Source organism: Pygoscelis adeliae, unplaced genomic scaffold (assembly GCF_000699105.1).
Source record: "Pygoscelis adeliae isolate BGI_AS28 unplaced genomic scaffold, ASM69910v1 Scaffold298, whole genome shotgun sequence".
NCBI classification, from domain to species: domain Eukaryota; kingdom Metazoa; phylum Chordata; class Aves; order Sphenisciformes; family Spheniscidae; genus Pygoscelis; species Pygoscelis adeliae.
In genome coordinates, this window is record NW_008825303.1 from 1,928,586 (window position 1) to 1,939,905 (window position 11,320).

The window sequence follows — 11,320 nt, forward strand, 5'->3', positions numbered from 1 at the left end:
TAATTTCTGAGTTTTTTAATAATAAAACAGGAGCATCAGTGAAAGATTAAGTGGGAATTGCAGCAAAAAGGTCAAAGCAGTAGAGAAAATAAGGATAATGCTTTTTATCTTTATGGATTTTTTTTTTTTTTTTTTTAATGCACACAGGAATAGGTCCTTTTAATACAGGGAAGCTGTGTAACTTACTTTCTTCAGTGTGTGTTGTATTCTTTCCAAGGTATGGAAAATCCATAGAAGTTTGCATAATCTTCTTGGCTTCAGTTGCAAACCTATCTAGTTTTCTGTAAGTCATAGCCTTGCCAATTTGTAAGCTGTTGCTGAGAATTGCATAAATGCAGGATACCCCTCACAATGACAGCAGCTTAGTGAGCAATCTAGATATCCCAGTTAGATAATTTATATGAGAGCAGAAACAATGGGAAACAGAAGCAGATAGAAGTCTTACAGACGCATAAAAAACTATTCCTTCCCATTTGTTATGTCTTGACTCATAATGCGCTGAAATGGAAGGACATTACATAGTGTTTTGGATTTGAATATTATTGCTTTTAGGGGCACCTCAGCACTGGTTTCTTCCTGTCTCTTTGCTGGTTTGAGGAATGTCTGGATAAAGATTAAACAGCATCTTTTTCCTTAAAAAAAAAAAAATAAAAAAAAATAGAGCCAACACCAAAAAAAAAAAGAAAAGTCCTGCAGACCTAGCTGCAGCTGACAGCACCACATGTCATAACATACTGGCATGCATGGTTGTGGGAACACTTCTCTCATTTGTGTACAGCAAGCATATATGGATCATGGGTATAAAGGGATGAAATATGTTTGGGGCCACGATCCTGCAAAGTATTTTGAATGCCTTCTATTCCAGGGCCTGACCATGATCTGCTTCTCGGGATTATTCCTTTCATCGATATTGTTTTCATTTTTTGCCCTGAGATTCAAACAGAAATGTCAAGGAAGTGTCTGTGTGATCTGTCTCAGCCAAAGCTCATGGAAAACTGTTTTTTTGGATAAAACCTGCAAAGGCCTAACACCTAGTGATAGTTGTCCATGCCACTGAGGAAAATGATGCAGGTTTGGTGTCTGTCTCTGAAGTAGAATTTGTGAAAGAAGAATCAGGAAGGTGAAACTGCAAAACGCCGGTAAGTTGTTTTAACTTGCTTAGGACACATTGGTATTGATATTAACATGAAGATCTGTGTGAGTTTCCAGTTTAAAAATAGAGGATTTCTTGGAACATCCACCAATAGTTTGCATGTTTCTCTTGACAAAAATACTAGTTGGAGAAATAGTCTGGGAAAATGCTTCAAAATCTCCTGGATTATGGTTTTCTGTAGCCAGCAGGGTGGAGCCTGCCAGACTTCTTTCCACTTAATCTGGATTGCTGTACCACTTCCTTATTTGTTTATTGTTCACACGTAGATTATAAAATAGGCTAAAGGGATGATGTAACTTGTGCAGGCTGTCGGAAAAAAAAATGTATCTAGAAGATGAACTAGATGAGAAAGCAGCTAAAAGGGAAACGATAAGAGAGAATTGTGCACGGGGGCTAAAGGCCGGTCAGGAGGGTATAGACAGCATGAAGGTGATCTACAGAAGAATGAATCCTCCCCCTCTGAATGCTACCGTGCAGTTATGCCTTGTCGTGCTCCTGTAGCCTCTGCTTGTGTTCCTGCAGCCACCGCATTCCTCTGCCACAGAGGAAGGTGGCTGGCAAAGTCCAGGTAGCAGCAAATTCTTTGTCACCCCTCATCTGGGTTTAAAGTACAATATGCAGGAGCTTTTCCCATAAAAATCAATAAAAATCCTTTCTCTCAGGGGTTCTCGCCACAATGGCAGAATCTGGGTTAAATTTCTCTATGCTAGGACTTTATTATCAATTACCTTAACCAGGAAATCATGACACTTAAAAAAAACCAAACAAACAACCAACCCACCATTTTTTGCTACTTTTCGGCAGTTAGCAAACGTAGCAAATGTGTGTGTGCTCTTACTACATTCACATGCAGCCATGTCTGGGTGCAAGGCATTTCCTGGAGATTAACAACTGGGTGGGAAGGGTTGTGGATACAAGAGGCAGCCCAAGGGACCCAAACCGGTTGTTAATCCATGGGAGGCGCTCTGTGCTGAGACTTACTGTTGTAAATTGAAATAAAAAGCACACGGGCCTATGTGTCTCTGTCTGTGGAGGAGAAGCAGAGATTATTGCTGTTTTGAGCAATTAAGTTATTGACTCCTCCCTCTGCTTCCCCATCAGTGTATGTGCTGCTAGCATTAGCAACACTGCAGCTAGCAAAAGAACTGATAAGAAGGTTTTACTCTGTATCCGTTATTTTTGTGAATCACTTGCTTTTAACAGTTTGGTTTAATTAAGGAAAATCAATAAAAGCCAAGTTTAAATTGAGTGCAGATTGTAGAGGGGTTTGTGTCATTTTAGCTAAATTGTTTTAAAGAAGGTCACTTTACCAAACCACACAAGTGCATATACAACTTTGGCCATACACTTATATAGAGTATATACAGCTAAGGCTTGCCTGTTTGACTAAGCCTTAGTCAAACAAACAGTTCCATTAGAGCAAAGTCTCAGCGTTGTAGAATCGAGCTTTATAGAGTCATTGCACAATGAGAAGTGCTCTCTTGTGTCAAAGTTGCTGGGTCTTTAGCTGCTGTGACATTTGCTATGTAGGGTTAAAAAAAAAATCTGTCCCCAGTGAGGATTGCAATGCTATATTGCAGTTTCTAAAGAAAGAGACTGATGTTCAAAGGTACTGAGCAGTTCTTTTTGATCTGAGCAGGACACCTGCATACTGTATTAAAGGTGGAAGATTGCAGAATCCCTATTTAAACTACAGTAAAACCAGAAAGCTCTGAAATCTGTTTTCCCAGTTCCTGTTTTCCCCGTATCTGTTTTGCCTTTGAAGCAATAATGAAGAAATTACTCTCTTTACTGCTGTGTGAAGAGCAAAACTAAGTGTGTCATTTTCAGTTATAGATACATTTCTCAGACAACATGGGGATTTCTCTTAGTTGCTATTTTATTTTCCTGTTTGAGAATTTACAAGAACACCAGCTGTCCATATAAGAAATGCTTTTTACTCACACCTGTTGTTTAAATTTGACAGGCACCAAGTCAAGTAGGAACTTGTTAACTTTCATTACACCACTTGGAAAAAATGTCATCATCCATTAAGTAGAGCACAGCTTCCCCTCCAGCATCAGTACAGCTTGAGCTTGATTCTCTTCTGATGCATGCATCAATATCTTGCTTACCTTCGCACTACAAGATTGTTTTTATTGGAGATGAAGGGATGAAAAGAATCCAAGCTGAGAGGCAGACGTTAAGATGAGTATGCAGGTAGTAAAACAGTTCTACTGAGTAATGTTAATCACGCTGAAGTAAAACTGTAAGTTAAGTGTGCGTATGTGTACCTGACATACACTGCTATACACCAGAAAGTATATATAGCATCTAAAACATGGAAATGGTTTTGGTTTGGTTCAAGGTCAAAGAAATAAATGATAGTATTTCCAACTCAAGCATCTGATTGGTTATTCCAATTGGCAGGAGGGACAAACTGTCCCACACTTAGTGCTTACTGCAGAAGTCAGTCATCCCAAGCAGTCGTCTTCCCTCAGTAGTGAAGTTTTTCAAATTTTCTTAGTTGTTTCCCATAGCTCTGCATGCAAAGGTACAAAAGAAATACCTACTTTAGTTTTTGCAATGATCCTGTTGCAGCACAAATCTGTGTAAATGCTATTAACTTGATTTATTTTACATGTATGGAAAGGGGATGGAGTAAAATCCCTTCTTATTGATCTGTGTAGCATATAGTAATTGTGCACTTACACATCTTTAAAGAGGCTCTTTTGAAATATGCCTCAGCTAGGGAACAATAATGTGAAGCAAAGGAATGGAGTTTGTAGTATGCATGGACTCACTCCCATAAGAATACGCAAGCCCAGTGCCAAGTGCCTCCACCCAAATATCTGAGATGTTACTAATTTGATAAGAGGCCTTTTCCTGTTTTTTACTAGCCCGTGCAGTTTCTCAAGCTATCTGTGCTCAGTTCTCACGAAGTGCATTTTTAGTGACACAGAACATGTCTGCAGAGCAAAATGAAGGCGTAATTGCAGCCACAGGTAGGTGAAACTAGAACGGATAGTCATAGTAGTGGATGTGTGGAAAGTGGGCTGGCAACCAGCACACACATATAGCTGGATGAGTATTTGGTGTGAACTGCAGAGAAGCATTTGCTTATGACAATAGTTAATCAGTAAAAACACATGCTGGAGCTTCAAATAATGTTGAATGGTTTGGAAAAACTGCTAGAAGAATAGATACTGAGAAGGATCTAGAGTCTTCTATCTAGAAGAACAGATAAAGACAGTAAATGCAAATCAGGACTGTATTCTTCACACAGGGATATGCCTCAGGATCACACACAAAATCTGGAAACACATTTTTCCTCCTGCTGCTGTATCTGTCAAAGCAAATGTGCCTGTTGTTTTCTTCCTGACTTGTAGACACCTGCTGTGGAGGTGGCACTTGACCCTGGCACTTCAGGATGACTGATTGCAGTTGCCTGGTCCGCTTCTCTCCCGAGTAAGTCAGTCAGTGTCAGGCAGTCAGAGTTCTCGCTGTCAGATTTCTTCAGGCATAGTTGTCTGGAACTTGTTCATTTTGTTGAGCTTTATATTTTGGGGAGAAAGGGTGGAAAGAGAAGTAGTTATTACCCAATTGTGAGGAGCTCTTCCCTAGAGCAAGCCAGAAAGCTTTCCTAAGCACCTGCACTTCATAATTGTATCTTTAGGCGTATGAGCTTCAGAACAATACCTTATGGTTAATGTGTTTAATCTTTTAGGTGGTTTACACCTTCCATGATTTGTTACTTTGTTTTGAAGCAACATACTTCAGTCTGAAAAGATACACCTGGAAAAGTCAAAGATACTGATGCTGTCTCTGGTACCTGTTGCATTGTGTGAGTAGCGGTCACACAAGCCATCATTTTTCGTGGTATATTGTACCTCTACCCACTGAGTGGGGAGAAAAGCTGGAGGAAGTAAAAAGGTTATACACAGCAACTGAATTCTAATGATAAATGTGAAGCCATTCACAGGGACAAAATTGTTCAGTCCTCTCTGTGCTCAGTTTTCTACCAGAAGAGATTGCTGCCTGGAGAGTAACTTCAGGAAAAACAGGAAATAATTCTGTATGGTTTCTATTTTTTCTTTTTTTCTTTTTTTTTTTTTTTTTTGGGGGGGGGGGTGGTTTGCTCTTTTTTACACTGATGTATTTCACAAATGTTCCTTCATTACTTACTTTCAGCTGGTGACAATTATTTTTCTCTGAGTCCCAAGAGGTTTAAAGTAGGCCCTGAATTAAAAGTATGACGAAATCACCACTGAGAAACTGGAGTTTCAAAACTAATGTTTTTGCAAAGAAGAAAAAGAAATGTGTGCGCCCTTTGGCTGGTCTGTAACCGCAGCATGGTCTTTTCAGCATTCCTTTCCCTGACATGGAAAATATTTCCCGAACTCCCATCCTATTGTTTCTAGGAACTGTGTCAGACAGCATGCAACTTGTAAAACGAAGGCAGTAACTATGTGGCTCTATAAAACTCTTTCATATTCTGTTTATTGAAAGTAAACAATCCCCAGGTGACACATCCTGAGTACACAGAAAAAATGGAATAAATTAAGGAGAGTTATGTTCCTTTTATGGTGTGTGTGTGTTGAGGGGGAAGAAAAAAAAAAAAAGTCACCAACCTGTGGTGCTGCACAAGTCTCTGGGTATGAGGTGCTGCTTGGAGGGCAGGGCCAGCCCTGCTGGGCTCCTAGTTGAGCTTGAGGACCACCACTGCTGCCTTGTTAACTTGTGATCGGGACATGGACATGGCACGACTGTGCTGCTGGTGTGACAACAGGATCAGTGTTCCTGTGTAGTGTAGAAAAAGTACATCATGTTTAACTAAACTCCTCAAGAAGATTAACAAATATCTGAATCATAGTTCAAGCAGAGCTGATGATAAACATGTTGATCTCAGTGTCTAAAGACCCACTGTTTTTAATGCTTTTTCTCCTGGTCCAGACATCTTACATGTTTAAAGATTTGTTCCTGGTTACTGTTTCTCAGCTAAGTTGTTGGAGAATTCACCCACCCATGACCTTAGTTTAGAAAAAAGAAACAACTCAGGGAAGACTTCAATCTCAAAATAAAGCTGTGAGTGTGCACCTATTTATGTACCTTTTGGGGAAGGGATGCCTGGTTTTTGGCTGGGTATAACTGTCCTAGCATAGAATGTTATTGGTGCACATTGGTAGGGTTAGCGCTGTTACTGAAATGGTACATACACTGTAATCATGCAGGTGTTACCTTATTTGATAAGCAGATAATAATACTCTGAGAACTGCTGCTATACTGACCAAGACCAAACAAAAAATGCACATGGGTGAGGAATCTGTAATAACAACTCAGTTCAGTAAGACCATGTGTCCTGGTTTCGGCAGGGATAGAGTTAATTTTCCTCCTAGTAGCTGGTACAGTGCTGTGTTTTGGATTTAGGATGAGAACAATGCTGATAACACACCGATGTGTTAGTTGTTGCTAAGTGGTGCTTACACTAGTCAAGGACTTTCCAGCTTCCCATGCTCTACCGACTGAGAAGGCTGGAGGTGCAGAAGAAGCTGGGAGGGGGCACGGCCAGGACAGCTGACCCCAACTGCCCAAAGGGACATTCCGTACCATGGGACGTCGTGCTCAGTACATAAACTGGGGAAAGCTGGCCGGGGGGGGCCGCTGCTCGGGGACTGGCTGGGCATCGGTCGGCAGGTGGTGAGCAATTGCACTGTGCATCACTTGCTTTGTATATTCTTTTTTTTTATTATGATTATTATTATTATTAATTTTATTTCCATTATTAAACTGTTCTTATCTCAACCCACGAGCTTTCTCACTTCTACTCTTCCAATTCTCTCCCCTATCTCACCGTGGGTGGAAGAGTGAGCGAGCGGCTGGGTGATGCTCAGTTGCTAGCTGGGGTTAAACCACGACACCGTGACACCCCTTTTGCTAACAACTGGTTAAACTGATAAGGTTTCTTACTGCCATCTACTGTACAAATGCTTCAAGCCAGAGGGGAATAAAAATTCTGTCTCTTGGTTCTCAAATAAATGAAATTGCTTCTGAAAAGAGAGAGAAAGCAGAGCTTGATTTCTCTCTTCATCTAACATTCCCTTTATTTGTCTTCTTTTCAAATTCAGAAAGAATGAGGGGTTTGTTTTTAAATCTTTCCTGTACTGAGAAACATCAGGTGTGATCAAGAGAATCATTATCCCTTTACTCTTTACATTTTCCATCAACGTTATTTTCCCCATGTCTATGTATACAAACATAGATAGTATTTTTTAATTGCTGCTTTCCTATTTTTCTTCCTTTTATCTAGCACAAGTATAAATTACAGTAATTTTTTTACAATTCTAGCTTTGGTCTGTTAATTATTTTCCGTTAGATTCAACATTTTTAGATCCAGAAGTCTTTACAAAAGTTACAACCTTTAATTATTGGAATCCAGTTGGAATAATTGGAATCCATTGGATTAATGGCACATTTCATTGTTTCACGATAAATCCAAACAAAGAAAACAAAGGAGTTTCCTTACACTGCTACTTCCTAAATTTTTAAGAGCCCCTTCCTACAAACTCAACCTGCAAGCTTCACTTTGGGTCTGTGGCAGTTCTAAATGGTATTTAACAGGATGAAAGAGCAGAGCTGGGCTCACGATTTCAGAACTGACCAGCCCTTTATCAGGGGAATACTAATAGGTATCACTTGTTTCCTGTCATTCAAACCTTAGATGTTGTTTGTTAAAAACATTACCCATATTTTCAATTTCAATGGAAATGTTAACTGTCACTGTAGAATTTCGCCACATTGGTGAGCTAGAAAACCAAATGAGATCATCATAGGAAAAATACCGAGATCAAAGTCCAGACCTACAAGCAGGAACAGCCATAATAACATCTGCTAAACGTTGCTGAGACATCAGGATCCACAGAAGCACTTGCAGAAATCGCGGAGGACTGACAGAAGTAAGTTGTTTTCGAAATGCCTGTAGTTTTTTTTTTTTTTTTAAGAGTGATGTTTTAGGAAATACTGATGAAGCCTCACGATTTGCAAATACCTGGTGTTTCCACATATTGCTGACCACCAGCAGCGGAATGAGCATATTACACCTTTTGATGATGAGCTACACCACTGCAGAACAGCGTAAAAGCTACTGCCCACCTCGTTGTTGTTCCCCAGCTCACACAGTAACATATTTTGAGAAAGCCAGTGAAGCACCGTAGCGTACAACTAGGAGAGCAAGATGACTAGGAAGATACATAAGCACTTTGTTTTATGGTCTCATGTTATTGAGCCTTTGGTGTTTGTCTTACTCAAAGGGTATGAAACCTTAAGGGATTCTTGATGGCGAGACTCTAAAGCTGGCCTGCGTTGAGGTGAGTGAGCACAGCCCTGCTTTGCTGAGAGACCCATTAACACAATGGGTCATTGTGTTATCATCCGAATAAGGCATATCTCTTCACACAGGCTTTTCAAATCTGGTAAGTTGAACTTGGCAAGGAGGCAGAGCAGAGGAGAAGTCAGCTGGTGTAGTGCTAAACCATGTGGAGTTTTTCCACCGTGCCAGCGGGGTCTCCAGATGGACTTTTCTGGCTGTGTTACATAAGGAAGATGGATTACAGCTGAGAGTCTGTGCCTATACTTCTAAGTGACTGATGGACGAGGACAGAAGAAAAACATCGGGGGGTTTTGTTAAATTTAGAATTGGATTAGCCTAGTGCTTGCTGTCTTCATTTTCTGTTGCTGTCAGTGGGAGCAGAATATTCTCAAAACCTTATAAGCCTGATATCTCAACTCAAAGTTAACAAAAACAGCAGCTTAGAGGAAGATACAACAGATAACCGCAGGCCATGTTGCGCTACAGGATTTAACACAAAGCTCTTCATTGAGGCAATCAGAAAAATGGCAACATCCGTTTCTGGCTTAGGCCCATTCAAAAGTGTGATGCCAAAGAGTGTTCCTACTGAGCAGGTTAATGTAAGAATGCAGAGAATCCTGCTGCAAAACACTTCCAGAGGCAGTTTAACACAGTGAAAATGAGTTACGAGAAAGTAAACACAGCATCTTGTACTAGTTGGGTATGAAGTTGTACTGTGATAAGCAACAGAGTTTTATTGAGAAAATGCTAATGAGAAATAAATGCCTGCAGTGAAAAGTGTAGCATCTGGTCTGCGTTTGACTTCACGCATGAAAGCTGTTTGGCCTGACTTCCTGCCGAATCCTGCAGTTTTTGGGATCATCGGACATGAAGGAGATTGAACTCCCTAGGTTAGCATCTCGGAATTTTCTCCTAGCAGAGCACACGCGGCATTCTAAAAGGACAGACTCCCCACTTTTGCTTACAAGTATAGCTCTTTTTTTTTGGTGTTGTTTAAGCTGTTGGATTCTCTGTCAACATCTATAACATTTATGGAGTCGCCATTATTAAAGGTTGTTAGCAGCTGTTCAAGAATCCTTCGACACGTATACAACAGGTTTTAAGTGATTGTACCCCAGAAAATCTTCGAGAAAGAAATGGCAGACCCCTGCACAGTCCATCAAACTGGACGCTGGGGGCTTTCTGCACAAGGAGCTTTCTGCATTGCTAAGTAATGATACATCCCGGTCAATCTATTTGGGATTTGCAGGGTTTGAGGTCCTTAGAACAGTCTGGTCTGAGGCATTCCCTTGAGAGGACTGACTTTGAACAGTTAAAAAGAACATGAACTATGACTGTTTGGATGCCATTGCATTCTCCATAGTATGCCAAGGGCTCTGCTGCTTTTGGTATCGCCTCTAGAATTTTCTACTCATCTTGGACCACAGCATGCTTAATTCATATAAACTAGTCCCTGCCTGTCCTCCCCTCTTGCACTTGGACTATGGGACTAGGTAGTCTGAAATCCAAAAGAAGAGCAATAAGAGTGCTAAGAAAAGACTGAAATGAACTGTTAATGAGCGCTTTTTTAACGTTCTTTGGACCTAACATCATCTGCTCTAGCATCATTGCAATTAGTAATTTCACAGCAATGACATATAGGAAGGGGATGACTGAGTATCTTCATACTACTAAAGATATTTTGATGCTCCAGTTAGACATGTGGACTAACAATTCTGCTGACAGCATTGAGTGGCTCTGGATTTGCCTTTGCATTAGGCACATACAATCTCTTTAATTGTCATAAAAGGCTGATGTGAGGATCCCAAATCTGCAGACTCATCCGCTTGGCAAAGCTTACAAGAGTCCTGGTTATTGGATGTATCCTTGGATGGGACCTGAATCTAGCTGACATGCTGCCTACCTGTCAATCTGAATCTGCTGATGCACTGAAAATCCTTTCCTTCTGCCTTCTTGAGTAATATTATCACTATTTGGTCACTCTTCAGTCTCTTCAGCTTGCTGCTCAGTCTACATTCAAATCATTAAAGAGAGCTATTAAAAGTTTATTGGAAACCAAATATGTGGAAGGTTGTGAGAAAGTTTAAAAGCATCATTTGGAGGGCATTGTCATCTCTCCGTAGTCTCGGTCTAAAGAGAGCAACTACATGGAAAAATTATTTCCAAGCAAATGCTTGCTGTGCCATCGGCACTGCTCTAGGCTGAAACTGGACTCTCAAACCAGCGTTGGAAAATGCAACGTTTGTAAGTAATTCCTCACTAATCTAGATCAAATATGCTCATCTTGCAGGTAAAAGGTTTTATCTTGGTGTTAGCCTAGCTTGCCCTGCTTTACTTCTGCCTGGCATACATTTAGCAGCAGGCTTTTTTCATTTGATCCTGCAATCATTTGCTGTGGAGGGCAGAGTTAGGATCAGAAACTATGTCGTGGCTTGAAGTATCCTTCATCTTCTCTCTATCCTTTTCTTTTATACATCAGCGCAATGGAAGTGTAGCTTGAAACCAGCTTATTCCGTCAGAACCGCGTTGGTGCTGGCAGGAGTTACAAACTTAGTTCCATCAGAAGGGGCAGGCGGTGCTGAGCTCTCGGGGGGTCTGGCGGGGGCTCCAGTTACCCGGCAGAGAGGAACTGTACTTTAAAATCTTTCTGAGGATTAAGGATTTGGTCAGGATTCACAGGGATTTGACTCACGTTGCCAAATACTGCCTGTGACTGCATTCGGACACACAGGTGGCTTTTGGTGGTTAAGCAAACCAGCTCTACATCGCCTTCACCAGCCAGACGTGAGGAGCCCCGCGGAAGCGGCCCGACTGCCGGGGCG

General features: G+C 41.0%; 1 protein-coding gene across 1 annotated transcript in view; it reads left to right on the plus strand.

Moving 5' to 3' along the window:
- Positions 1 to 1,474: 1,474 nt before the first annotated feature.
- The window catches only part of LACTB (lactamase, beta), a 22,485-nt gene continuing 12,639 nt past the window's right edge, over positions 1,475 to 11,320 (plus strand). The window contains exons 1-4 of the mRNA XM_009330098.1: positions 1,475 to 1,565; positions 4,033 to 4,137; positions 8,922 to 9,097; positions 9,315 to 9,388. Coding sequence (XP_009328373.1) covers positions 1,475 to 1,565; positions 4,033 to 4,137; positions 8,922 to 9,097; positions 9,315 to 9,388 — 446 coding nt within the window. The remainder of the gene's footprint in view (positions 1,566 to 4,032; positions 4,138 to 8,921; positions 9,098 to 9,314; positions 9,389 to 11,320) is intronic.